Genomic DNA, 26040 nt, shown 5'->3' with positions numbered 1-26040 from the left:
AGGGCCCCAGGGAATTTTTCAACTGGCCATAACTCTGGCGCTAGTCCCTCTAGCGCCTCAAAAGCGGCGCTAAGGCTAGTGAATTTCTAGGCCATAGAGTTTTACAGCACAGAAAGAGGCCCTTCGGCCCATCATGTCCGCGCCGCCCATCCACCCCTGTCCTGTCTAATCCCATTTTCCAGCATTTGGTCCATAGCCTTGTATGCAATGGCATTTCAAGTGCTCATCCAAATGCTTCTTGAATGTTGTGAGGGTTCCTGCCTCTACCACCCTTTCAGGCAGTGAGTTCCAGATTCCAACCACCCTCTGGGTGAAAAAGTTCCTCCTCAAATCCCCTCTAAATCTCCTGCCCCTTACCCTGAATCTATGCCCCTTTGTTATTGACCCCCCTACTAAGGGGAAAAGTTCCTCTTTATCTACCCTATCTATGCCCCTCATCATTTTGTACACCTCAATCAGGTCCCCCCTCAGCCTTCTTTGCTCCAAGGAAAACAACCCCAGCCTGTTTAGTCTTTCTTCATAGCGGAGGCGCTCCATCCCAGGTAACATCCTGGTGAATCTTCTCTGCACCCTCTCCAAAGCAATCACATCCTTCCTATAGTGAGGCGACCAGAACTGCACACAGTACTCCAGCTGTGGCCTCACCAGCGTTTTGTACAGCTCCATCATAACCTCCCTGCTCTTATATTCTATGCCTCGTCTAATGAAGGCAAGTATCCCATATGCCTTTTTAACCACCTTATCTACCTGTTCCGCTGCCTTCAGAGATCTATGTACATGTACACCAAGGTCCCTCTGACCCTCTGTACTTCCTAGGGTCCTACCACTCAAGTGAAATGAGTCTGGAAAGTTTCAATCATAAGAACATAAGAAATGGGAGCAGGAGTCGGCCATTTGGCCCTTCGAGCCTGCTCCGCCATTCAATAAGATCATGGCTGATTTTCTACCTCATCGCCACTTTCCTGCACTATCCCCATATCCCTTAATATTCAAAAATCTATTGATCTCTGTCTTGAATATACTCAACAACTAAGCTCTCATAGCCCTCTGGGGTGGAGAATTCCAAAGATTCACCACCCTCTGAGTGAAGAAATTTCTCTTCATCTCAGTCCTAAATGGCCGATCCCTTATTCTGAGACTCTAATCCCTGGTTCTAGACTCCCCAGACAGGGGAAACATCCTCCCTGCATCTACCCTGTCAAGCCCTGTAAGAATTTTGTATGTTTCAATTAGATCATCTCTCATTCTTCTAAATTCTGGAGAATATAGGCATAGTCTACTCAATCTCTTCTAATAGGACAATCCCCTCATCCCAGGAACCAGTCTGGTGAACCTTTGATGCACTCCCTCTATGGCAAGTATAGCCTTCCTTAAGTAAGGAAACCAAAACTGTACACAATACTCCAGCTGTGGTCTCACCAGGGCCCTATATAATCAGTTCCTCGTGGAAACATGTCCACAACACAAAACAGACAATTCAGCACTAATTGGCAGTATCTTGCAACAAAGTCATAAGGCTCCTTAGTTTGGAAAATTGAATTACAGTAATACACCAACACAAACATATTATGTAATTTGATTTAAGACATAATGTGGTAGAGTAGACATAGCTTTACCTTGCATTAATCTGTAGTATTCCTAAGCTGTTGTCTTAATGTACAGAAAATCTATTTTCTTCTCCCCCAAAAATAAATACTTTAAATGATACATTATGAAGGACTGCAGTGACATAGCGCCCGAGTTGTGAGAGCACACAGTCACGGCATGCTTGGGTGTGGGTTCGTAGTCATGTTTCACCACACAAGTTCCTTATCTCAGTTGTGCTTTCAAAGGTGCAGCAGGGAGTAGATGTTAGGCTCCTCCAACTGAGAAGGAAAACACTAAATCACAAGCCATCCTTGGCCATTCTCATGCACCTTCAACTGTCTATGGTAGTATTCCGGAAGCTAATCACCCTCCCATTCCCTCAGCTCGGGAAAGCATATGATGTGGGAAGATGTGGGGGAGGGGGAAGCACCTTAAAGGTGCAAAATTAAAAGTGGGGGTAATAAGCAGGCCATTGTGAGTTACAATAAATGATTATTTAAGATTATTTTTAAAAATGTGAACTCCAATGTATGATTTTTTTTTCAAGTGTGCCACATTCAAAGGTAGTCATAAATAGGAATTTCCATCAATTATACAAAAATGACTAACAACAAAAATCATAGCTTCATAGAATGGTTACAGCACAGAAGGAGGCCATTCAGCCTGTCAAGCCTGTGCTGGCTTTCTGCAAGAGCACATCAGCTCGGCCCACTCCCCCGCCCTTTCCCCAAAGCCCTGCAAATTGTTTTCCTTCAGGTACTTATCCAATTCCCTTTTGAAAACCATGATTGAGTTGACTTCCACCACCCTTTCAGGCAGTGCATTCCAGATCCTAACCACTCGCTGCATAAAAAAGTTTTTCCTCATGTCGCCTTTGGTTCTTTTGCCAATCACCTTAAATCTGTGTCCTCCGGTTCTCGACCCTTCCACCAATGGGAACAGTTTCTCTCTATCTAGTCTGTCTAGGCCCCGCATGATTTTGAACACCTCTATCAAATCTCCTCTCAACCTTCTCTGCTCTAAGGAGAACAACCCCAGTTTCTCTAGTCTATCCACGTAACTGAAGACCCTCATTCCTGGAAGCATTCTCGTAAATTTTTTCGGCACCCTCTCTAAGGCCTTCACTTCCTTCCTAAGGTGCGGTGCCCAGAATTGGACACAATACTCCAGTTGAGGCCGAACCAGTGTTTTATAGAGGTTCATCATAACTTCCCTGCTTTTGAACTCTATGGGCAGGAATTTAACTCAGGAGTCAGGTTGGAGGTGGGACTACAACTTTCGGGTTTAGTCCCGCCTCCATCGAGATGCGGCCAATCCACGCGATTTTAACTTGATTGACCTTGTTGAGCCCGCCCAGCAGGCTCAGCAGGCCAATTAAGGGCCACCCAGCAACAGGTGACATCACAGACTGAAATTTCATCTGTCAAGAGCTTTTGACAGATGAAATATCAGTGTTTCACAGCTGTTTGAAGCTGTCAAACACTGACAGTCTTACTTCTAACCTGAGTCCTTCTCCACAGATTCAGTTAGAAATCTCTCCTGCACAGAAAGCTGAAGGCTGACACTTCTGACAGATCGCAGCCATTCTGCTTTCTGTGCCGGTGAGATAAGGGACTCCCGGGACCTAAAAGAAGGAAGGCTGAAAAGGTAAGAAAAGGTAAGAAAAGGTAATTTACACTTCTTTACACACTTTAGACACACCAAACACACTTACCTTTGCACTCATGCACACATCTCGACCCCTCCAAGTCCTTCAACCCGACGGCCCGTCTCCTCTAACTTGGCGTGGTTTGGAGCCGTCGGGAATCCCACACTTCAACCTTCAAAATAGGGGTTAGGCTAAAAACTGCCTGTTAACTACCTGTTAACAGGCAGTTAATTGGCACTAATCCCTTCCTGCCTCGGGTAGGTGGGTCCCAGTGCGGGGCAGGTACCCGCCTCCGTTGAAACTGGCATGGAGGCGGGTTTGGGTGCGGGATGGGGTCGGGACCCCTGACTTCAGGATTTTAACCCCCCGCACGCCTCCAATCCCAACTCCACGGCACAATGAAAATCCAGCCCTATGCCTCTATTTATGAAGCCCAGGATCCCGTATGCCTTTTTAACCGCTTTCTCAACCTGACCTGCCACCTTCAATGATTTGTGCATGTATACCCCCAGGTCTCTCTGTTCAGGCACCCCCTTCAGGATTGTACATATAAGGCTAGCTCGGAAGTGCCATTTCCAACAACAACAATTTCTATTTATATAGCGCCATTAACATAGTAAAATGTCCCAAGGTACTTCACAGGAGTGTTATAAAACAGAATTTGACACCGAGCCACACAAGGAGAAATTAGGGCAGATGACCAAAAGCTTGGTCAAAGTGGTAGGTTTTAAGGAGCGTCTTCATGTTCTTTGCCAGTTAATTGCTTCAGGGGGAAAAAATGACATTGACAATCTCAGTTATAACTGTGCTCCCTGTCAAAAGAGCAGAGTGCTATTGTTGTGCGCTGTATAGATTGATAGGGAATGAGTACTTCTGCGCAGGTGCACAACGTCCCGGCCGCAAATGCGCATAGAAGCAGGAGCGTCTGGGGAGACTAAAGACGCTGTGCATTCTCTGAGCTCAGTAGTGTTAGCGCTGCGCATTCTGTGTAGAAACATAGAAGATAGGAGCAGGAGTAGGCCATTCGACCCCTCGAGCCTGCTCCGCCATTCAATGCGATCATGGCTTATCATCCAAATTCAGTACCCAGTCCTTGGCTTTCTCCCCATACCCCTTGATCCCTTTAGTCTTAAGAAATATATCCAACTCCTTCTTGAATATATTTAATGAATTGGCCTCTACTGCCTTCTGTGGTAGAGAATTCCACAGGTTCACCACTCTCTGGGTGAAGAAATTCCTCCTCACTTCTGTCCTAAATGGCCTACCCCTTATCCTTAGACTGTGACCCCTGGTTCTGGACTCCCCGACCATCGGGAACATCCTTCCTGCATCTAGTCTGTCCAGTCCTGTCAGAATTTTATAAGTTTCAATGAGATTCCCTCTCATTCTTCTAAACTCCAGCGAGTACAAGCCCAATTGACCCAATCTCTCCTCATACGTCATTCCTGCCATCCCAGGTATCAGCCTGGTGAATCTTCGCTGAACTCCTTCCATGGCAAGAACATCCTTCCTCAGATAAGGCGACCAAAACTGCACACAATACTCAAGATGTGGTCTCACCAAGGCCCTGTACAACTGCAGCAAGACATCCTTGTTCCTGTACTCAAACCCTCTCGCTACAAAGGCCAACATACCATTTGCCTTCTTAACCGCCTGCTGCACCTGCATGCTTACCTTCAGCGACTGGCGCACAAGGACACCCAGGTCTCGTTGCACTTCCCCTTCTCCCAATCTATTGCCGTTCAGATAATAATCTGCCTTACTGTTTTTGCTACCAAAATTGGTAGTGTTAGCGCTGTGCATTCTCTGAACTCGGTACTGTTAGCATTGTGCATTCTGTGTCATTGGTAGTGTTAGGGCTGTGTCTTCTCTGAACGCGGTAGTGTTAGCGCTGTGTGTTCTCTGAACTCGGTAGTGTGAGCGCTGTGAGTTCTTTGAACTCGGTAGTGTTAGTGCCGTGCATTCTGTGTAATTGGTAGTGTTAGGGTTGTGTGTTCTCTGAACGCGGTAGTGTTAGCACTGTGCGTTCTCTGAACGTGGTAGTGTTCGTGCTGTGCATTCTGTGTAATTAGTAGTGTTAGGGCTGTGTGTTCTCTGAACTCGGTAGTGAGAGTGCAGGGCGTTCTCTGAACAAGGTAGTGTTAGCGCTATGCGTTCCCTGAACTCGGTAGGGTTAGCGTTGTGCGTTCTCTGAACTCGGTAGTGTTAGGGCTGTGCATTCTCTGAACATGGTAGTATTAGCGCTGTGTGTTCTCTGAACTCGGTAGTGTTAGCGCTGTGCGTTCTCTGAACTCGGTAGTATTATCACTGTGCCTTGAAACTCTGGAGGCTGCCTGACAATGACTGGATCAAATTACACATTGCGGAGAACTTGAATTACACTACAGCCGACTGGATCAAATTACACATTCCAGTTGTGTATGATTTGTTCTTCCATATACTGTTGGTGTCAATACCGAAGTATGCTGATTCCACCAGAGTGGTGCAAATAGACGCAGCCATTGTTGTGAGGTGTGGATGAATCTGCAACTTGGATTGCCAGGTTCTGGATGCATGACAATCAACTGCAAAAATTGTACCAACCTGAAACTGCTGAACCTTTGTCATCAGTTCCTCAAGTTTCTGGCTTTGCTCCATGAAATGAATGGTCAATTTCTTCCAATGGCCAACAATCCCTTCAAGCTCTGATCGATATTTCTGGCTGATTTCTGCTGGGGCTTTCCTGGATACCTCTTCTACAGCTGTGGTGAGATAATTCAGACCACTTTGCTGCTCCTGAAAAGAGCCTTGTAAAACCTCAAAAGGAAGATTTAATTCTTTTTAGAACACCTTCTAAGAATGGTATAAAAATCATAAAAATTAAGATGAAGTTTCAATTAAGAAAATATAAAATATTTTCTGTGGTCTTTAACGTTGGAGCAAGCAATATGATTTCAGCATTTCAGTCATAGCGTTAGTTTCTTTTTCCAATTAAGACCATATTAATCACTGAAGATCTCAACAGTTTCCTGCCTTAACTTTATGAACTCTGTGTTCTTAACATTCAAATTGACCAAAATGTATGATATAAAGAGGACTTTGGACTGTGCCCAAACAGATAAAGTTCACAATTTGAAACAATTTAATTTCCCAAGCAACAGCCAAAAACCCATCTTGGTCATCCATTTAAGTCAAACGACCCCCAAGTAAGGGAAATCATCCTGTGGCATAAACAAATGATGTTGCTGGGTCTTCAGGTAGCTAAATCAAGGCAACCTCAGTTAAATCAACTAATGTTAGCAAGATTCCTCAACTCATTCATGTTAATATTGAAGCTGTTGTTGAGGCAATTGATCACCTCCCATCCTTTCCATTATGATCCTGACCTATATCCTAACCCCCTACCTCCACCGTAACCCTGTTTAGCCTCCCTCCCCAACAAATGTGAGCTATTGACAATATAAATATTACAGGAAAGTTAACACATTTTTAAATTGGCAGATTGGGGAGGAAAAGAAGTGTGCAATGCATCCTGTTACCACCATTTAGCTGTTAAGACGGCATGTCAGCACTGTTAAAATGTATTTACATTCCATATGCTTAAGAGTCCCAGTGAATTTCAAAGCTAGGTACTTAAACTGACTCCATGCCAAATAATGAAAATATATGGCAGTACTAGTGTATAATTTTTAACTTTAATTCCTCCTTTGGGATTTTCCATTACCCAACAAAATACATTGGAGAGAAGTGAAAGCTGTTTGTCACACACATATACACACACAGCTGACAGGTATCAAAGGTTTGAGTTGCTGAGATGAAAGAGCGAATTTTAATCCTATCCGCCAATGGAAACCGGGCAGGCGGGCTGTTAAAATCAGCCTGGTGAGTTCACGAACGATGTCCTGCACTGATCCAGCCATTTTCAATGGCTGGGAATTCTTGATCTTGCACAATGATCACAATATCAGGAATTCTCAGAGAAGGAGAAGAGGGCGGGGATGGGGTTGGGCAGGAGAAGGAGTAAGGGGAAAAGTCATCACTCTCGGTAAGATAGCGGCTTGTTTCACAGATGTAAATATTCCAGCAGCCCCTGGTCATTAGCTGCAGGTGAAGCAGGAATTCACTGAAGAAACCTTAATACAGGGCAACAGTTATATCCCATTTTAAGCCTGTAGTTCAAACTGAGAAAAAGGAAAACAAAAAGGGCATCTTCCATGATTTAAAAAAACCCATTGGGGGCCATTTTAAATCAGAAAAAAACATGTCGCAGTTTCTGGATGATTCTGAATCCCATTTATGATGGTGGCTGGCCCCAATTTTAATATTGGGCCAGTTTTGGGCAGGTGTGGAGAGTTAGAAACTCACCCACTACTTCAAAAATGAGAAGCTGGTAAAACGCCTGGGTCTCATTTAAATCCTGCAGGCTGATTTCCCACACATGGTAAGTCAGTGAGGAACAACGGAAAATCACGTGGCCCCAAGGGTGCCCGCCAACAGAAGCTAAGTGGCAGGACTGGCTGCTGGCCCATCAGTTGGGTGGGGGGGCGGGGGTAAAAATCGAGGCAGGAGAGGCCTAAGCCCTTTCTTGAGAACTACCACACCTCTGCAGGTTTTTGTTACCTCGCTTTGTCACTTGTTTGGCTCAGCATAATCAGCCATTATTACCAAGCTCAAGAATTAAAGTTTTTAACTGAAAAGATCTTGCAACCTTTGAAGACTAGAAATGGGTGGAAAACAACATAATCAGTCTTTTTCAGCAGAATTATTGACTTGGATTCTCAGCGCTTAATATGATATTGATCTGCTCCAGTGTTCAATTCTATCTATTATGGCTGACAATGAGTCAATAATTGCTTGTCTTTCAGACAGGGACTTAACCACTCCACAGAAGGTGGTTGTATCAGCAAAAAAACATCTTCGAAAGAGGTTTCTGTACAAGAAACCTACATATCTATCGGTGATTAATGGATGGTCCCTCACGCTAAGGACAACAGGACCATTGGATGTCTCTAATCTATCATTATAATAATTGGATTATATTGTAATAATTAGGTACTCAAATATATCTAATATTATGAAAGCAATACAATTCCATTAAGACTTTCCAGCAGAAATGGCTGACTAAGGATTCATACTTTCAGTTCCTTGAGTCGCTGCTCCATAATTTCATATTCTGTGACTGTGACATGAGGGACAGTTAACTTGGCTTCAGATTGCTGGATCCACAGAACTAGGGTGTTCATCGTCTCCTTGTAACGAAGCGTAGGCAGGCTGTGCAGAACTGGAAAATGGAAAAATTACATTAACAATTAAGCATAATTCAGATAGATTTTTTTTTACAATTTAGACAAAAAAACTTTACAGTTCAGAAAATTGTAAGCACAGCATATGTCCTAGCCTACATTTATATGGTCACTGTTCTTATGTCATCCCACCATGGCAGCTGGTGAATTTAAATTCAGTTAATTAAATAAATCTGGAATAAAAAGCTAGTATCAGTAATGGTAACCATGAAACTATCGGATTGTCGTAAAAACCCATCTGGTTCAGGAATGTCCTTTAGGGAAGGAAGTCTGCTGTCCTTACCTGGTCTGGCCTATATGTGATTCCAGACCCACAGCAATGTGGTTGACTCTTAACTGCCCTCTGAAAAGGCCCAGCAAGCCACTCAGATGTAAAAAAAAAAGCTATGAAAAACAATGGCCCAGAAATTCGGGTCTCCACGGGTGAGTACGCACGGGGTACTCACCCGTAGGCCCAATGGAAGTGCCGGTTTTGTGCATGCACTGCGCATGCGCGGGAAACCGGCACTTCCGTTCCCCTGAAATAAGGGGTTGACAGGTGGAACGCGTGCGCTGGAGAGGCGGCGCGTGTGCATCGAACTTACGTTCTTTTTCCAGGTTTTTCCGGGAGGGTAAGCCTCCAGCAGTTACACTTTAAAAAAGCAGGCGCAAGGCCTGCTTTTAAAAAGGCAACTGGAGAATTAATTAAAATTGAAACATTTTTTCCACAGGTTTATTATTTTTAAAAACTTTAAAGAAAGGTAAGTTTATTTTTAGCCCCGTTAGAAAATGTAATTAATTTTTTCAAAAATTTAAATTATTGTTTAAAATAGTTATTTCATGTAATTTATAGTTATTTTTAAAATGTGATTTTTTAAAAATTTATTTGAAGTTTTAGTGATGTTTTGGGGCTTATAGTCTTTATAGTTTTGACAGCTCTTCCTGTCAAACTTACGAATGAAGCATTCCCTGCTACCATTGGCTCTCCATGGCCCACATGATCCCAGGGGACGCATCGAACTAACTGCGTCCCTGGGATACGCAATCACTGCGCGCCGGCAATTGGAGCAGGCCCAGGATTGGAATCACACGTGGGCACACAGCTCAACGGCCGGCGCGCTAGGTAAGTGCAGGTCGGGGGCTTGCACCCACGGGAAGCCCCCGACCCGAATTTCTGGGCCAATAAGAATAAAACCGGACAGACCACCTGGCATCGACCTCGGCACCAGCTAAGGACATGGCAACGGCACAGCCGTTGACCTTGCAAAGTCCTGCTCACCAACATCTGGGGACTTGTGCCAAAATTGGGAGAGCTGTCCCACAGACTCGTCAAGCAACAGCCTGACATAGTCATACTCACAGAATCATACCTTTCAGCCAATGTCCCAAACTCCTCCATCACCATCCCTGGGTATGTCCTGTCCCACCGGCAGGACAGACCCACCAGGTTTGGCAGCACAGTGGTATACAGTCAGGAAGGGGTGGCCCTGGGAGTCCTCAACATTGACTCCGGACCCCATGAAGTCTCATGGCTTCATGTCAAGCATGGGCAAGGAAACCTCCTGCTGATTACCACCTACCGCCCTCCCTCAGCTGATGAATCAGTTCTCCTCCATGTTGAATACCACTTGGAAGAAGCACTGAGAGTAGAAAGGGCACAGAAGTGTGCCAGTCTGGGCCTGTGACAGGTGGAGAGAGAATCAACACGAGGGAAAAACCTACTTGACCTCGTCCTCACCAATCTACCTGTCGCAGATGCATCTGTCCATGACAACACTGGTAGCAGTGACCACCGCACAGTCATTGTGGAGACAAAGTCCCGTCTTCACACTGAGGACACCCTCCATCGTGTTGTGTGGCACTACCACCGTGCTAAATGGGATAGATTCAGAACAGATCTAGCAGCTCAAAACTGGGCATCCATGAGGCACTGTGGACCATCAGCAGCAGCAGAATTGTATTCCACCACAATCAGTAACCTCATGGCCAGGCATATCCCTCACTCTATCATTACCATCTAGCGAGGGGACCAACCCTGGTTCAATAAGGAGTGCAGAAGAACATGCCAGGAGCAGCACCAGACGTACCTAAAAATGCGGTGCCAACCTGGGGAAGCTGCAACACAGGACTACATGCATGCTAAAAAGCAGAAGCAGCATGCTATAGACAGAGCTAAACGATCCCACAATCAACAGATCAGATCAAAGCTCTGCAGTTCTGCCACATCAAGTTGTGAATGGTGGTGGACCATTAAACAACAAATGGGAGGTGGATGGTGGTGGAGCGCAGCACGTGAGTGCAAAAGACAAGGCTGAAGCGTTTGCAACTATCTTCAGCCAGAAGTGCCGAGTGGATGATCCATACTAGCCTGCTCCTGAGGTTCCCACCACCACAGATGCCAGTCTTTAGCCAATTTGACTCACTCCACATGATATCAAGAAAGAGCTGAGTGCGCTGGATACAGAAAAGGCTGTGGACCCAGACAACATCCCAGCTATCGTGCTGAAGACTTGTGCTCCAGAACTAGCCGTGCCTCTAGCCAAGCTGTTCAACTACAGTTATAACACTGGCATCCATCCGACAATGTGGAAAACTGGCCAGGTATGTCCTGTCCACAAAAAAAAAGCAGGACAAATCCAATCCGGCCAATTACTGCCCCATCAGTCTACTCTCAATCAATCGCAAAGTGATGGAAGGTGTCGTCGACAGTGCTATCAAGCAGCACTTACTCACCAATAACCTGCTCACTGATGCCCAGTTTGGGTTCCGCCAGGACCACTCGGCTCCAGACCTCATTACAGCCTTGGTCCAAACATGGACAGAAGAGTTGAATTCCAGAGGTGAGAGTGACTTCCCTGGACATCAAGGCAGCATTTGACCGAATGTGGCATCAAGGAGCCCTAGTAAAACTGAAGTCCACGGGAATCTGGGGGAAAACTCTCCACTGGCTGGAGTCATACCTAGCACAAAGGAAAATGGTTGTGGCGGTTGGAGGTCAATCATCACAGCCCCAGGACATCACTGCAGGAGTACCTCAGGGCAGTGTCCTAGGCCCAACCATCTTCAGCTGCTTCATCAATGACCTTCCCCCCATCATAAGGTCAGAAATGGGAATGTTCGCTGATGACTGCAGTGTTCAGTGCCATTCGCAATTCCTCAGATAATGAAGAAGTCCATGCCCGCAAGCAGCAAGACCTGGACGACATTCAGGCTTGGGCTGATAAGTGGCAGGTAACATTCGCACCACACAAGTGCCAGGCAACGACTATCTACAACAAGCGAGCATCTAACCACCACACCTTGACATTCAACGGCATTACCATCGCCGAGTCCCCCACCATCAATATCCTGTTGGTCACCATTGACCTAAACTTAACTGGACCAGCCATATAAATACTGTGGCAACAAGAGCAGGTCAGCGGCTGGGTATTCTGCGGCGAGTGTCTCACCTCTTTACTCCCCAAAGCCTTTCCACCATCTACAAGGCACAAGTCAGGAGTGTGATGGAATACTCTCCACTTGCCTGGATGAGTATTGCTCCAACAACACTCGAGAAACTGGACACCATCCAAGACAAAGCAGCCCGCGTGATTGGCACCCCATCCACCACCTTAAACATTCACATCCTTCACCACCGCCGTACCGTGGCTGCAGTGTGTACCATCTACAAGATGCACTGCAGCAACTCGCCAAGGCTTCTTCGGCAGCACCTCCCAACCTCTACCACCTAGGAGGACAAGGGCAGCAGGCTCATGGGAACACCACCACCTCAAAGTTCTCCTCCAAATCACACACCATCCTGACTTGGAAATATATCGCTGATTCTTCATCGTTGCTGGGTCAAAATCCTGGAACTCCCTCCCTAACAGCACTGTGGGAGTACCTTCACCACATGGACTGCAGCGGTTCAAGGCGGCGGCTCACCACCACCTTCTCAAGGGCAATAAATACTGGCCTTGCCAGTGATGCCCACATCCCATGAACAAATAAAACAAAATGTTTGTCATAATATGCATGCATAGAAACATTAGGAACAGGACTAGGCCATTCAGCCCCTCCAACCTGCTCCGCCATTTAATTAGATCATGGTTGATCGGTACCGCAACTCCATTTGCCTGCCTTTGCTCCATATCCCTTGATACCCTTACCTAACAAAAATCGATCTATCCTGGTCTTGAAAGCTCCAATTGTCCTAGCATCCACACAACCTTTTGAGGAGAGCATTCAAGATTTCTACTTCAGTTCGTGTGGAAAAAATGCTTTTTGATTTAGCTCCTGAACAGCTTAGCTCAGATTTTATTATGTCCCTTCGTTCTTGATTCCCCAGCAGAGGAAAAATGTCTCCATATCTACCCTATCAAATCCTTTTAACCAATACCTCGATCATATCACCCCATAATCTTCTATACTCAAAGGAATACATGCCAAGTTTACGCAACCTTTCCTAATAATTAAACCTTCTAAGCCCTGGTATAATCCTGGTAAAAATAAGCTGTTTCCCCTCCAAGGCCAATATATTGCCAAATGGGGATATGACCAAAGCTCTGTACAACTGAAGCATAACTTCCCCCTCTTTGTATTCCAGGCCCCTATTGTTAAGCCGATTATGTCATATAAGCAATCAACTGCAACTATTCTGATGTACTAGGCAGGAAAGTAATGCATTTATTTTTCTCAAAGCTACATTGAACGCTGCAGTAATTATGAACAGTGTTTATATAATTACAGTTTAAGGGTAATTTCCACAGCAACTTTAGCATCACACCAAAAAGGTTTCCAGGAAGTAAAGAAGTTATGTTAAGAAGGATACTCACTAGTGATCTAACTTCAGATCACAGGACAACATTCGAACATCATCTCTATATGTTGTTATCCTATCAAATAAATATATTTTTTAATTCCTTTGGGATTCATACTGCAAGAATATTGTTGCAAGGGACATGCTTCAGAAAATATGTTTTCTTTTCTTGGTAAAGAAGAAACCATAGTTAGGACTGCCTAAACATCTGAATGTCACAAGGCTTCAAACTGATTTCAAAACTAGGAAATATAATCAAGTTTGAAAATGACAATCAAGATCAGCTTTTCAAACTGGTAGCAAACCTGAGAGCGACTCACTCCCAATTTGCTTGGCGAAGTATAAATGCACTAAGACTCGGACAGCCTAAACTATAACTCATCTAAAATTTTGCAGCCTGCATTCTATCCCACACAAAATCCCAATCTTTCGTTCCCCGACCTTGCCAACCTTCAAATTCAAAATCCTATCCTCACTTGCAAATCTCGCCATTGCATTCCTCTTCCCTACTTCTGCAACATCCTCCAGCCCTAGATGCTAGCTTGCACCCCCTGCTCTTCCCACTTTAACCTCCTTTGCACCTCCCCTCCATCATTCCACTCCACTCCACCATTAGCAGCAGAGCCCCCAGTCATGCTGAGCCTAGCGACTGGAACTCTTTTCCTAAACCCATTCAACTCATTCTGATCCTTCTCACCTTTAAAGGCCTCCTCAAGACCCAACTCCTTGACCATGCCTTTGGCCACTTCCCCTACTTCTTTTTCTCACTACAGCTTGGAGTCCATGCCCACTTCGGTGAAGTAGCTTGGAATGTTTTACTATGTTAAAAGTGAATGGGCCAGAATTTGCGGACGGTATGTCAGCGTACTCTCAGATTACGCCGTCATATCGCCTTTGAAATTGACTGCAAGTTCGGGATTTCCGCATGTGCTTGCGCTAATTCCTGAACTTGCGATCTGTCAAGTTCTGACTTGACAGATCATCCGCTCAGACTGTGAAATCCTTATTGCTGGTGCAGAGATGGGCGCAGGCAGACGATCTTCAGCCTTCTGACCATCACCTTGCTGTTGGTGAGCCTTGACAATGGGGAACCTTCCTGTGGGCACTTATTATGGGGGCTGCATTGGAGGGGAACGTCCTGCTGCTGAATCATCTGGAAAGGGCACTGAGACGCTGGGAGAGGGGGTGGGCATGGCCAGACGGAGGAGGGCCAACAGACGTCGCCACAGCAGACCTTACGCTGGCAGGGTTTTCCGACAGCAGTTTTCCTACATGAACATGCCGGAGGAGCAGTGTGTCAGAAGGCTGCGATTTAGAAAGGAGGTGGTGACTGAGCTGTGCCAGCTGCTTCAGCCAGATCTGCAGCCTCAGATAAGGTGCAGGACATCTCTGTCGGTGGCTGAGAAGATGCCTGCTGGCCTGAACTTCTACGCGAGCAGCTCTTCTCAGGCTGCACGTCAGAGGCTGATCAGAAGTAGCTTCTAGGCCCCTCTCACAGAATGCTTGCTGCCATTCCAAGAACAGGAATGGAACCGGTCTGATACCCCCAAGCCTGTGAAGGGCAAGATGCATGTAAATAGCAGGCATGGCCATTGTAAATGAAGAAAGTGTTTCATTAAACAAAATGTGGTTCCTTCAAACATGAGAAAGCTATGGCAACAGAAAGCAAAACTAATACACTGACACATAACTGCCTCTCACATCCGGGAGACTGTCCAAAACATAAATCACATTCCGACCATCTTCCTTGGCCTTGATTCCACTGCGCCAACCAAACCATCCAATGTCCCATCAGTGAGTCGTTCCGCCCTCTGCCTCACCCTTTCCATGTCTTGCTAGGCTGGTGCGCCACAGGTAGGCTCCCACCGTTTTGAAGGCCTACAAGGCAGTGAGTGTGTCTGGTGATGCCAATTGACCTGCCCCTTCAAGAGCTGGCCGGTGCCACTGTGTCTCAGGGAAAGTGATTATTGACAGCACCCTCGCTGCGTCCCGCCGTCGCAAAATTGGGTTGCGCCGCCGGGTTAGCGCCTTAAGAGTAGCGTGCAGCACCTGATTTAGCGCCGCAATCACCTTTAGGGGCGCTGCAACCCAATATTGCGCCAGGTGGCGCTAAATCGCAACTGGCGCTAGGCTTTGCGCTTCGCCAGAACTAGCGCCCCAAACGGGGCTATACCCAATTTCTCCCCCTTAGAGTCTTCCATTAAATAACCGTACTTACTCCAAAGTATTCCCCATGCTTTTTAAAGTCAAGCACTGCACTTGTCAAATAAATATTCGCACTGTTTAATTTAAAATTTGATTGATGTCGTGCATTGGAGATTTCTGTTTCCTGATTGACCGAGTGAAAGGAGCACCACTCCACGTAATCCCAGGTACGCTTACCCACACGGTACACCCCTGGGATCCATGGGCCACTACGCTGTGCACAACTCTGCAGCATTTCAAAGCAAGTTTTCATTTGGGGCCACGCATCAGGTAAGTGCAGATTTCGTTCGGAGGTCAGCGGCGTACTCCACGGTTACGCCGCCGACCTCAATTTCAGGGCCAATATAAATTACAAATTGTTGTCAACAAAATGACCACTTTTATTCAAGTTTTCAATTATATAATTCAGAACAGTTCCAAAAGTGGGACAGTTAAACATTGTTCATTTAGCAAACTTTTTTGAACTTTGCTGATTTAAATAAAATCTAGACCAAAATAATGAGCACCTGTAATCTGTGCAGTCCAGAGAAACTATACAGCAAACTGAATAATACTCAGTTCACTCCAATGCCATCCTTCTGGATTTAACTACGGTTACAATGGCGAGACATCCTAAAATTGGATCAAAGGCCATATGCAAGCCCTTGACAGAAGTTACTGCTTTTGTAACCGACGGCTGTTTCAGAGCTTTCACAGCAGATCTAGCCAGCATCAAAGAGCACCTTCTTTTAATCCCACATGACACAGACAAGGGCAGAGAGAGTACTCCAGCTCAGCTTTGACAGCTTTGTAGTACAGTAGAAGTCTACTAAGTCTCAGCTCTTGCCTGGCAAATTTGCTCCATCAGCAAGTAGGAAAACAAAGCGTTCTTTATCCATCTTATGGTCTGTGATATTCTGAAAACTGGAATTACTGAGCAGCTAAATGGTGGCTGACATTCTCAGCAGGTGAAATTATTTGGTCCAACTTGTGTTTAGGAAACTAATTAATGTAATTTTCTGAATTGAAATGCAGTTTCAAAGCTTGTCAATGCTATGAACAAGTTAACGATTTATAACGAGCCAGTTTGAAAGAAACGTGTTTCATTTTTGTAGTGTTCACCTGGTTCCATTCTTATCTATCCAGTCATAGGCAGAGAATCACCTGCAATGGCTTCTCTTCCCACTCCCACACCGTTACCTCTGGTGTCCCCAAGGATCTTGGCCCTCTCCTATTTCTCATCTACATGCTGCCACTCAGCAACATCATCTGAAAACAGTGTCATTTTCCACATGTATGCTGATAACGCCCAGCTCTAGCTCATCATCACCTCTCTCGAACCCTCCATGGTCTCTAAATTGTCAGACTGCTTGTCCGACATCCAGTACTGGATGAGCAGAAACTTCCTCTAACTAAATATTGGATCCATTGTCTTCAGTCCCCGCCACATCTCCGCTCCCTAGCCACCGACTCTATCCCTTCCTTGTCTGAGGCTGAACCAGACTGTTCGCAACCTCCCGGCCACATATCTGTGCCATCACTAAGACCATCTATTTCCACCTCCGTAACATCGCCTGACTCCGCACCTGCCTTAGCTCATCCACTGCTGAAGCTCTCATTCCATGCCTTTGTTACCCCTAGACTTGGCTATTCCAATGCACCCCTGGCCGGCCTCCCACTTTCTACTCTCCGTAAACTTGATGTCATCCAGATCCCTGATTTTAATCGTTCCACCATTGGCAGCCATGCCTTCAGCTGTGCTCTGGAATTCCCTCCCTAAATCTCTGCCTCTCTACCCTCCTATAAGATACTCCTTAAAACCTACCTCTTTGACCAAGCTTTTTGTTATCTGCCCTAATATCTCCTTATGTGGCTCGATGTCAAAGTTTTTTTGATAATGCTCCTGTGAAGCGCCTTGGGAAGTTTTACTACGTTAAAGGTGCTATATAAATACAAGTTGTGGTGCACATCATTCTATAAAGCCAATAACAGACAAAAGAAAAAGAAAAAAATGACTTGCATTTATATTGCACCTTTCCTGTCACCCAAAGCTTCACAGATATTGTTGCTCATATATATATTTGGGCTTATATTTATTACTTGCTGGTTTTCCTATTTAAATGTAGTCCTGGCAGTTTTTAGCACTGTTGCCTCATTGGAGAATGAATGCTAATCAGGAGTGCAGAAACATTTAAGGGAGAACTGGTTAGATATTTGAATCAGTGGGCAATTTAGAATTATTAGTTTTGGGAACTGGCCAAATGGACTGCAGAGTTATTTTTGGTCCGACACTTTCCTATGTTCCTGAGATTTGTTAGTATCAGCACTTGAGATATATGTAGATTAATGGGAACATGGATTTAAATGTTATATGTGGCCCCTGAGGCTCTATGATACATTCCTATACAGACAAGCAAAAAAGCTCGATACCCCCAGATGGTATTTTACAGTGTGGCAGAAAGTGGCGTGACTGGCTTTGCAGCCGTGAGACTTTCCCCCCCTTTGTCCCGGACAAATGTTTGGGGTCAGACTGTTGTCTGACATTGGTGATAGGTACTCGATTGCCTTGGCCTGAGCACATGGAGTTTGATAGTGCTGTTATCATTGTATTGTGTATAGGTATTCGATTGCTTGTGCCTGGGAGTGTGTGTGGCAGCCATTATAAAAGCACCATGAACTGAACTCTGCTGACGGTCTCTGGATTATCTTTGCAAACGCAACATTTGGCGACAAGGATGGCTGAAATCTCTCTTCCACCACCTCCTCCCTTCCTTGCACTACCAGGTGAGCCCCCGATCCCATGGGTTCACTGGTTACAGTCCTTTGAAACCTACCTCATTGCTCTTGGACTAGAAACTGTGAGTACGGCTCAGAAAAAGGCACTGTTATCCCATTGCTTGGGAGCGGAGGGCCAGCGTGTTCTTGGGACATTATGCACAGCAGACTCAATCCAAATGTATGATGTGGCTGTGGCTCTGTTAAGCACACACTTCTCTGCCCCACAAAGTGCCCTCCTGCGGCGATTCATTTTTAGACAGCGTCACCAACTTCCCGGCAAGTCGGTGCATCAATACGTGGCTAATTTGAGGGGGTTAGCTAGCTCGTGCAAGTTCGGTGTGCTACAAGATGAGATGGTGCGTGATCAACTAATAGAGCACACCAACAACGTGAGAGTGCGTGAAAGACTGTTACTCGAGTCCGACGATCTGTCGTTGTCACAGGCAGTCAACATTGCCTTTCAAGTGGAGTCTGCAGCCGAATGTGCAGCGAAACTAGCACACACACCCAGTGACGGCGCCCTCGGCCCCGACAGCCCTGACACTGTAATGCTCGCGCGACGGCAGCAACGCGCGCTACCGCGGCAACAGTGTGGAAGCTGCAGATCTCGTTCACATGCTACCAGAGCGCAGAATTGCCCCGCGCGCGGCCAAGCCTGTCGCAATTGTGGAAAACAAAATCACTTTGCCAAGGTCTGCTGCTCTGCCCCTGTTGCTACAGATGAACACTCTCAGTCCTCAAGCAGTTGGCCTATAATTCACAACGTGAGCTCTGGGCCAGTAGTGGCTTTCAAGTCATGCACAATTAACCTGAATGATGTGTGCATCCCTCTGTTTTTGGATACCGGTGCCAGCGTCTCACTGCTGAATGTGGACACATTCAAATGCTTTTTCAGCTCCCTGCCACTCTCTGCGCCCTCCACTGCCCTTTGCGGGTATGGTAATTTGAAAATTGGACTAGTGGGCTCAGTCAACCTCACTGTACGCTATGGAACAAAAGTTTTGCCAGATTTTTGTTTTCATGTGGCACGCCAAGGAGCTAACCTGATGGGACTGGATCTTTTCACTGACCTGGGTTTTTCTCTCTTGGACACCGGCGGGTCTGCAATTCTGCACGTCGCCTCACCGTGGCGCCAAACATGGCCAGCACTCTTGGAGGGTCTGGGCTGCCTGACTGCCTTCACCCACCAGCCCATGGTTGACTCCACCGTTACCCCTGTCATTCAGCCACTGCGCCGCATCCCGCTTGCTCTCCGTGATGGGGTCACAGCTGAACTAAAGCAGCTACTGGAAGCTGGCATCATCGAACCAGTTGATGCCTCCCCATGGGTCTCCAACCTGGTGGTCGCAACGAAAAAGTCAGGTGGTCTACGCGCCTGTGTCGATCTTCGAGCAGTGAATAAGGCCGTAATCCCTGACAAATATCCACTGCCCACGTCAGAGGAACTCACAGCGCAGTTCTATGGTTCCATCCTGTTCTCGAAACTGGACCTTCGACAGGGCTATCTACAGGTTCCCCTCCACCCCAGCAGCAGGGACCTCACTGCTTTTGTGACACATGCTGGCGTCTTTCGGTACACCAGGATGCCATTTGGGCTTACCTCTGCACCCAGCTGCTTCCAAAAGGTGATGTCCTCTGTGCTCGCGGGCATTCCTGGGGTGGCCATCTACCTGGATGACATAGTCGTGCATGGGCCCTGAACCTCCACTCACGACGAACGCCTTCACAGAGTTTTCACAGCTCTAGCAAAACAGAAGCTCACACTGAATGGCAAAAAGTGTGTCTTTGCTGTTTCAGAGATCGAATTTGTTGGGTTTTGGTTGTCGGCTGTCGGCTGACGGTATATCCCCACTCCAGTCAAACGTGGATGCCATTCACAGCATCCCAGAACCCAGCTCTGCAGCACAGGTTGCCTCCTTCCTTGGCATGACTGGGTCCTGAAGTTTTTGCCCCAGTACTCAGCCACCACAGCCCCACTGCGCCAGCTCCTGCGAAAGGATGAGCCCTGGGTGTGGTCACAAGCCTGTACGGAAGCTGTTCGCCGCCTCAAATCGCAGCTCACGTCGCCTCGTGTTGGCTCACTTTGACGTCGCCAGCCCCACCCTCGTCACCTGCGATGCGTCCGCTGCAGCTGTGGGGGCAGTGTTATCGCAGCTACAGAATGGACTGGAGAAACCAATCGCCTTTGCCTCCCGAGCCCTTAGCCCCACCGAACAGAAGTACTCGGTAGGCGAGCGTGAGGCGCTGGCGTGCGTCTGGGCATGTGAGCGGTGGCACCTGTACACGTATGGCCGTGCCTTCACCCTGCAAACCGATCACCAGGTTCTCACTGCCCTGCTGTCGACATCCGGCATGGGCCACAGACCACTGCGTCTACACCGCTGGTCTGACCACCTCCGCCAATACAATTTCAGTCTCCAGTTCACACCAGGACGTGACAATGTTGTTGCAGATCTGCTCTCCCGCACTGTCTCTGCCCCAGCCCCACTCGTCGGGTCTTAACATGTGGAACAGGATATCGTCCAGATGCTGCACATGCCTCTCCAAACCACAGTCTCTCTCCAGGAGCTCAAAGAGGCCTCTGAACAGGATCCGGCCCTCTCCCAGTTGTGCACCTTCATCAGAGATGGCTGGCCTCGCAAGGTGCCTGAGGAACTGTCTGCCTACTCCAGAGTTAAAGAGGAGCTCTCCTGCTGGAATGACTCCTGTGTTGCACGTGGGCTCTGCACTGTGGTCCCAAGTGCCCTTCGTGCGCGTGTTTTATCCATGGCGCACGAGGGCCACTTGGGCATGGTGAAGCTCAAACAACGATGCCGAGACCTCGTGTGGTGGCCGGGTATCGACAGGGAAATCGAGGCCCTGGTCAAGGACTGTGCAGCCTGCCTTGTAAGTGGCAAGACTGGCCACCAAGCTCCCCCACCCCTGCAACCCCTTGCCTGGCCCTCTCAGCCCTGGGAGCACCTGCAGCTGTACGTCTGCGGGGAGATCAATGGTGTCCCCCACCATCAACGGTTCCTAGTGGTGACCTATGACCTGCACTCAAAATGGCCAGAGGTCACTGCCGTGGGCTCCGTCACCTCTCGGGTCATCATTGATATCCTTGAGTCCCTCTTCTCCCGTTGGGGGCATCCAAAGACCATCACCACAGACAATGGCCCCCAAATGGTCTCTTCGGAACTCTCCTCTTACCTTGAGAGCAAGGGCATCCATCACATTCGCACAGCGTACTACCACCCCGAGTCAAATGGGGGGGTGGAGCGTTTTAACCAGACACTGAAAAATGGCTTCAGAGCACACCTATCCCAGGGGTGTGCGTTTGACAAGGCCCTCCTCCACACACTGCTGCACTACAGAGCCTCCCAGCATTCCACTACAGGGGTCTCACCCGCATCCCTCATGCTAGGCCGTGAGCTTATTGTGGTGTATGTAACCTGTTCCACCTTAAGAGAACTTAAGCCTGTTCCACCTTAAGAGATGTACTACTTTCTCTGGCTGCTGTATACATAATACCGGTGGTGACCACCGGTATATAAGTACTGTGTAGTGATATTGCTGTTAGTATAGCCCTGACCTCCAACTAGTAAAGACCTGTTGAAACGTTATTCTTGTAGTCTGTGTCAGTAATTAATCTTAAATACAACTAGAACACACAGACTAAACACTTATGCTGCCCCTTGGCAGGCTCCGCTCCTCGCTAGCTCAGAGCCCTGCTCCACCGGCTCAAGCCACAGTCGCTAGACAGCAGGAGAAGATGAAACTCCGCTTCGACCAGTCGAAGAGGGCCAAGGCGCCCAACATCTCAGTCTCCGATTGGGTCAGAGTCCGCAGGCCTCACTGCAATAATAAGATGGCGTCATTCTGGTCCTCCCCTCTCCAAATCAGCCGCCAACTTGGACCAGCCACTTTCTGCCTCACCGACGGCTCTCGGTGGCATGCCAGCCGCCTTCGGAAGGTGCCAGCACCCCCTGATGCGGGATTATACGGACCTAAACCCCAAGCCTTACCCCCAGAGTGGCGGGATGCACATGTGACTCAGCCAGCCAACCCCCAAGCAGATGTTGTGCCTCAGCCTGCTCCTCAGCAGTCCCCACTTCGGCCTGCTCTTCACCAGTCCACACCTCGGCCTGTTCGTACACGTTCTTGTTGTGTATGTAATATGTGTGCTACTTTGAACCTATGGACAGGACTGCACTACTTGTAGGGCGTAGTGATACGCAGTACCACTCCTGGCCATAGGGGTATAAATAGTACTGTGGGTACTGATCTCCCCTCAGTTCCCGCCTGTGGGCATGAAGTAAAGACCTACGTATAGTCCCTACCTCCAACCAGTAAAGACCTGTTTGAGTTATACGTTTAAGTCTTTGTGTTAATTGTTCAATACAATACACATACTTAACACTGGCGACGAGTCAGGTTCTTACCCTGCGGCAGTTGAAGAGAGGTTTCCAACATCACCACCCCACTAGAAGCGACAGGCTTTAGGACTCTGAAGCCTCCATCAGCGACTGAGCACTGGAGTGCAGCAGCCATCCTGACAGCTTCCAGCGACTGACAGAAGTCTTTCTGCAGTTTCCTTGTTCACCCTAGGTGGTGGGGTAAGCCGTGCAGCGTTGGCTGCAAAGACAGGGCTGGGGAAGTTGGAGAAGATAAGGGCGATCGCAATCCCTGATAAGAGCCGCGGTGAAACGCGCGAGCGGGTAAGCCAGAGCCCGGGAGGGAGCGAGCAAGAGCCGCTTCGGTCGGGAGCCACTTCGCGATCCAGCGATCGCATTCGCTGATAAGGGCCGCACTCGGGCGATCGCGGCGAAGAAAAGGGCCGCACACGGGGGCTGAAGGGAGACGGCGTCGGGGGACGGGTGAAGACCGCCAAGCGCGGGAAAACCGCCATTTTGTGGGCGGAGGACGACGGCAAGAGCGGGAAGCCGCCATCTTTGATAACAAGTAAAGAAAAGAAAATCTGAGAAATTGCAAATCTACAATGCCTAAACACGGGAATATTAGCACCTTTGATAGTGACCTCGAAGATTGGGCCATATATGTTGAAAGAGTAAAAAATTATTGTAAGGCCAATAAAATTCGTGACCAAGATAAAGCTCTAACATTATTAAATTTAATGGGTGCGAAGACATACGGGCAATTGAAACACCTGTTATCACCAGATGAACCGGCGGATAAGACGTTCGATGAGATTGTTACTGTCCTGAAAGATCATCTAAACCCCACGCCGCTGATGCTAGCGGAACGATTTAAATTTTACGACAGAAGGCAGCTACAGCATGAAAGCAATGCTGAATATTTGCTGGAATTGCGTAAATTAGCGAAATATTGCCAGTTTGGAACGGGACTGACAGATGCACTACGAGACAAATTTGTGTGTGGTTTATTTAAACAGGATACACAAAAGCGACTGCTCGAGGAGAATGAGCTGACGCTTGAGAAGGCGGTCACTATGGCAGCAGCACACGAAGCCGCAGCGAGAGGCACGGCAGTAATGCAGCTACGGTCACCGGAGCTCAGTGCACACAAATTGGGTGTGAGTTCTGGCAAATGTTATCGTTGTGGAAAGACAACGCATGATCAGAACCAGTGTTGGTTTAAAAACCAAGAATGTAGAACTTGTGGTAGGCTTGGACATATAGCTAGAGTATGCAGGTCAGGGAAGAAGACCAGCAACAAGAAGTCACCGCAAGGAAAATACGCAAAGGTACACAAGGTGACCGAACAGGAGTCCGATTCAGACGCTAGCAGTAATGAACTGGCTAGCTTAAGCTGTAATGAACTGGCTAGCTGAAGAGTACTCAACGCTGGTAAGGGTGCAGACCTCCAGACAATTTGGGTCACTCTTCAGATAGAAGGAGTCCAAGTAAAACTGGAATTGGACACTGGATCGGCATTGACGGTCATAAATAAGAAAGATTACGGAAAGTTATTCCAACATATTCCCCTACAGGATACGGGGATTATATTGAAAACATACACGGGGCAAAGAGTGTACCCCATCGGGAAAATAGAGGTTGCAGTGGTCCACAAGGGCGAAGACAGTCAAATAATGGACTTATATGTGATATCTGAAGGAGGTTCTCCACTACTAGGACGGGAGTGGATTAGGAAAATGAATATGGACTGGCATTTCCTACAAACAATAACGAGTGAGAACTCGGTGAAGATAGTCGGCCCAGACTCTGGAACGGATGATGGTAAGCCCAACTCAGGTGCAAAAGACAAAGTTTCAGCACAGAATTCCACTGAGCAACAACAACATAGTTTAACTGTGGATTCTGAGTCTGGCAAGTCTACTGATGTGCCCATTTCTGAGGGACACCGGGCTCGAACTCAACTCCATTTCAAACTACAACAGCAATTAGAACAAATGCTTCGCCGTTTTGAGCAAGAGTTGAATGCAACGAAAGAGTTCTTTGATATAGAGTTGGAGAATCTGGAAAGACAACAGAAGCAGCTGATGGAGAAAATGGAGCAGGAGCACACAAAACGTCTGATGTCAGAGGAGTTAACGGTCAGCCAACTCCTGCATATGCTGAAGGACAGGACTCTGAAATGGGAAAAACTTGAACACGAACTTCAATATTCAAACGAAAGGGGTTCGGAGCTCTCAAAGGTTATTGGAAGAGCTGAGGTGGCAACACAGACTGAGATGACTGCAACAGAGCAGCCCTTGGATGCCAAAAGTACGCTGACTCACGTCAACGTAGAACAACAGACCGCTGAAACAGCTGCTCCGGTAGAGGGATTGAATAGTCCGATCAATCAATCTCCAAAAGAAGTTGAAGTAGTAAAATCTCAAATGAGGTCATTAGTAAACGACTTGCTGAAAGCCCAGAAAAAGCTGGATGAAGAGGTACGCATGAAGAAGTCTCTTCAGGAAAGATGTCTGGACTTGGAACAAAAGCTGGCTAACGCCCAGCTGGGTATGGAGGAAATAGAAGACCCTCTCGCTGGCCTAGATCAGGACGACACCGAATATTACTATGTCCTGTCCTGCCCAACTTGTAACTTCGACTCCCACCATACAGAAATCATGGAGGAGCACCGAAAGTCTACGGAACATCGGGAGAAGGTGGCTCTACTACGGAAAAAGGAGGAAGAGAAGGAGGAACTGCGCATGCAGCTGGCAGCTGACAGTGGAGCCCAGAGAGTCTCCAAGAAGCAGAAAAGGAAAAGTCGAAACAGAAGATGACCCATCTGAACCATTATTACCTCTACCAGATCACACACGTGGTCCCTCCGAACGGAGCCAATTCAGTTCGGAAGTTCAAACTGTTAAATCCATGGAAGGACTATTGAATGAGTCACTCCAGCAACGTGAACCGACTACACCACAGAGATTGAATCTGTGAACTGTTTTCCGCAGAGACTGAATCTGTGATCTGTTTTGACATGAAGTTATCTATGTATCTATGTTATTCTGTTATGTAAACCTGAAGGTATATATGTATATATGTTATTACGCTATGTTAAATGGGGAGATGACTGTAAAGCTAGGAAGGGAGGAATGTTGTGTATGTAATATGTGTGCTACTTTGAACCTATGGACAGGACTGCACTACTTGTAGGGCGTAGTGATACGCAGTACCACTCCTGGCCATAGGGGTATAAATAGTACTGTGGGTACTGATCTCCCCTCAGTTCCCGCCTGTGGGCATGAAGTAAAGACCTACGTGCAGTCCCTACCTCCAACCAGTAAAGACCTGTTTGAGTTATACGTTTAAGTCTTTGTGTTAATTGTTCAATACAATACGCATACTTAACAGTTCTCGCCCTGGCCA

The 26040-nt window shown here is 47.2% G+C and overlaps 1 protein-coding gene across 8 annotated transcripts in view; it reads right to left on the bottom strand.

Annotated features, from left to right (window-relative positions):
- dmd (dystrophin) overlaps positions 1-26040 on the bottom strand; it is a 2562635-nt gene that overhangs the window by 1508590 nt on the left and 1028005 nt on the right. For all 8 annotated transcript variants that reach the window (XM_086007360.1, XM_086007362.1, XM_086007361.1 and 5 more), the window contains 2 exons: positions 8350-8495; positions 5819-6031 (listed from right to left, as the gene is read on the bottom strand). In XM_086007360.1, coding sequence (XP_085863486.1) covers positions 5819-6031; positions 8350-8495 — 359 coding nt within the window. The remainder of the gene's footprint in view (positions 1-5818; positions 6032-8349; positions 8496-26040) is intronic.

The sequence above is a fragment of the Somniosus microcephalus genome, chromosome 14 (assembly GCF_052327205.1).
Source record: "Somniosus microcephalus isolate GS21.2 chromosome 14, FLI_Smic_1.0, whole genome shotgun sequence".
Taxonomy (NCBI): Eukaryota; Metazoa; Chordata; class Chondrichthyes; order Squaliformes; family Somniosidae; genus Somniosus; species Somniosus microcephalus.
The sequence above is the reverse complement of the archived record's forward strand: the minus strand, read 5'-3'. Positions and strand labels throughout refer to the sequence as shown.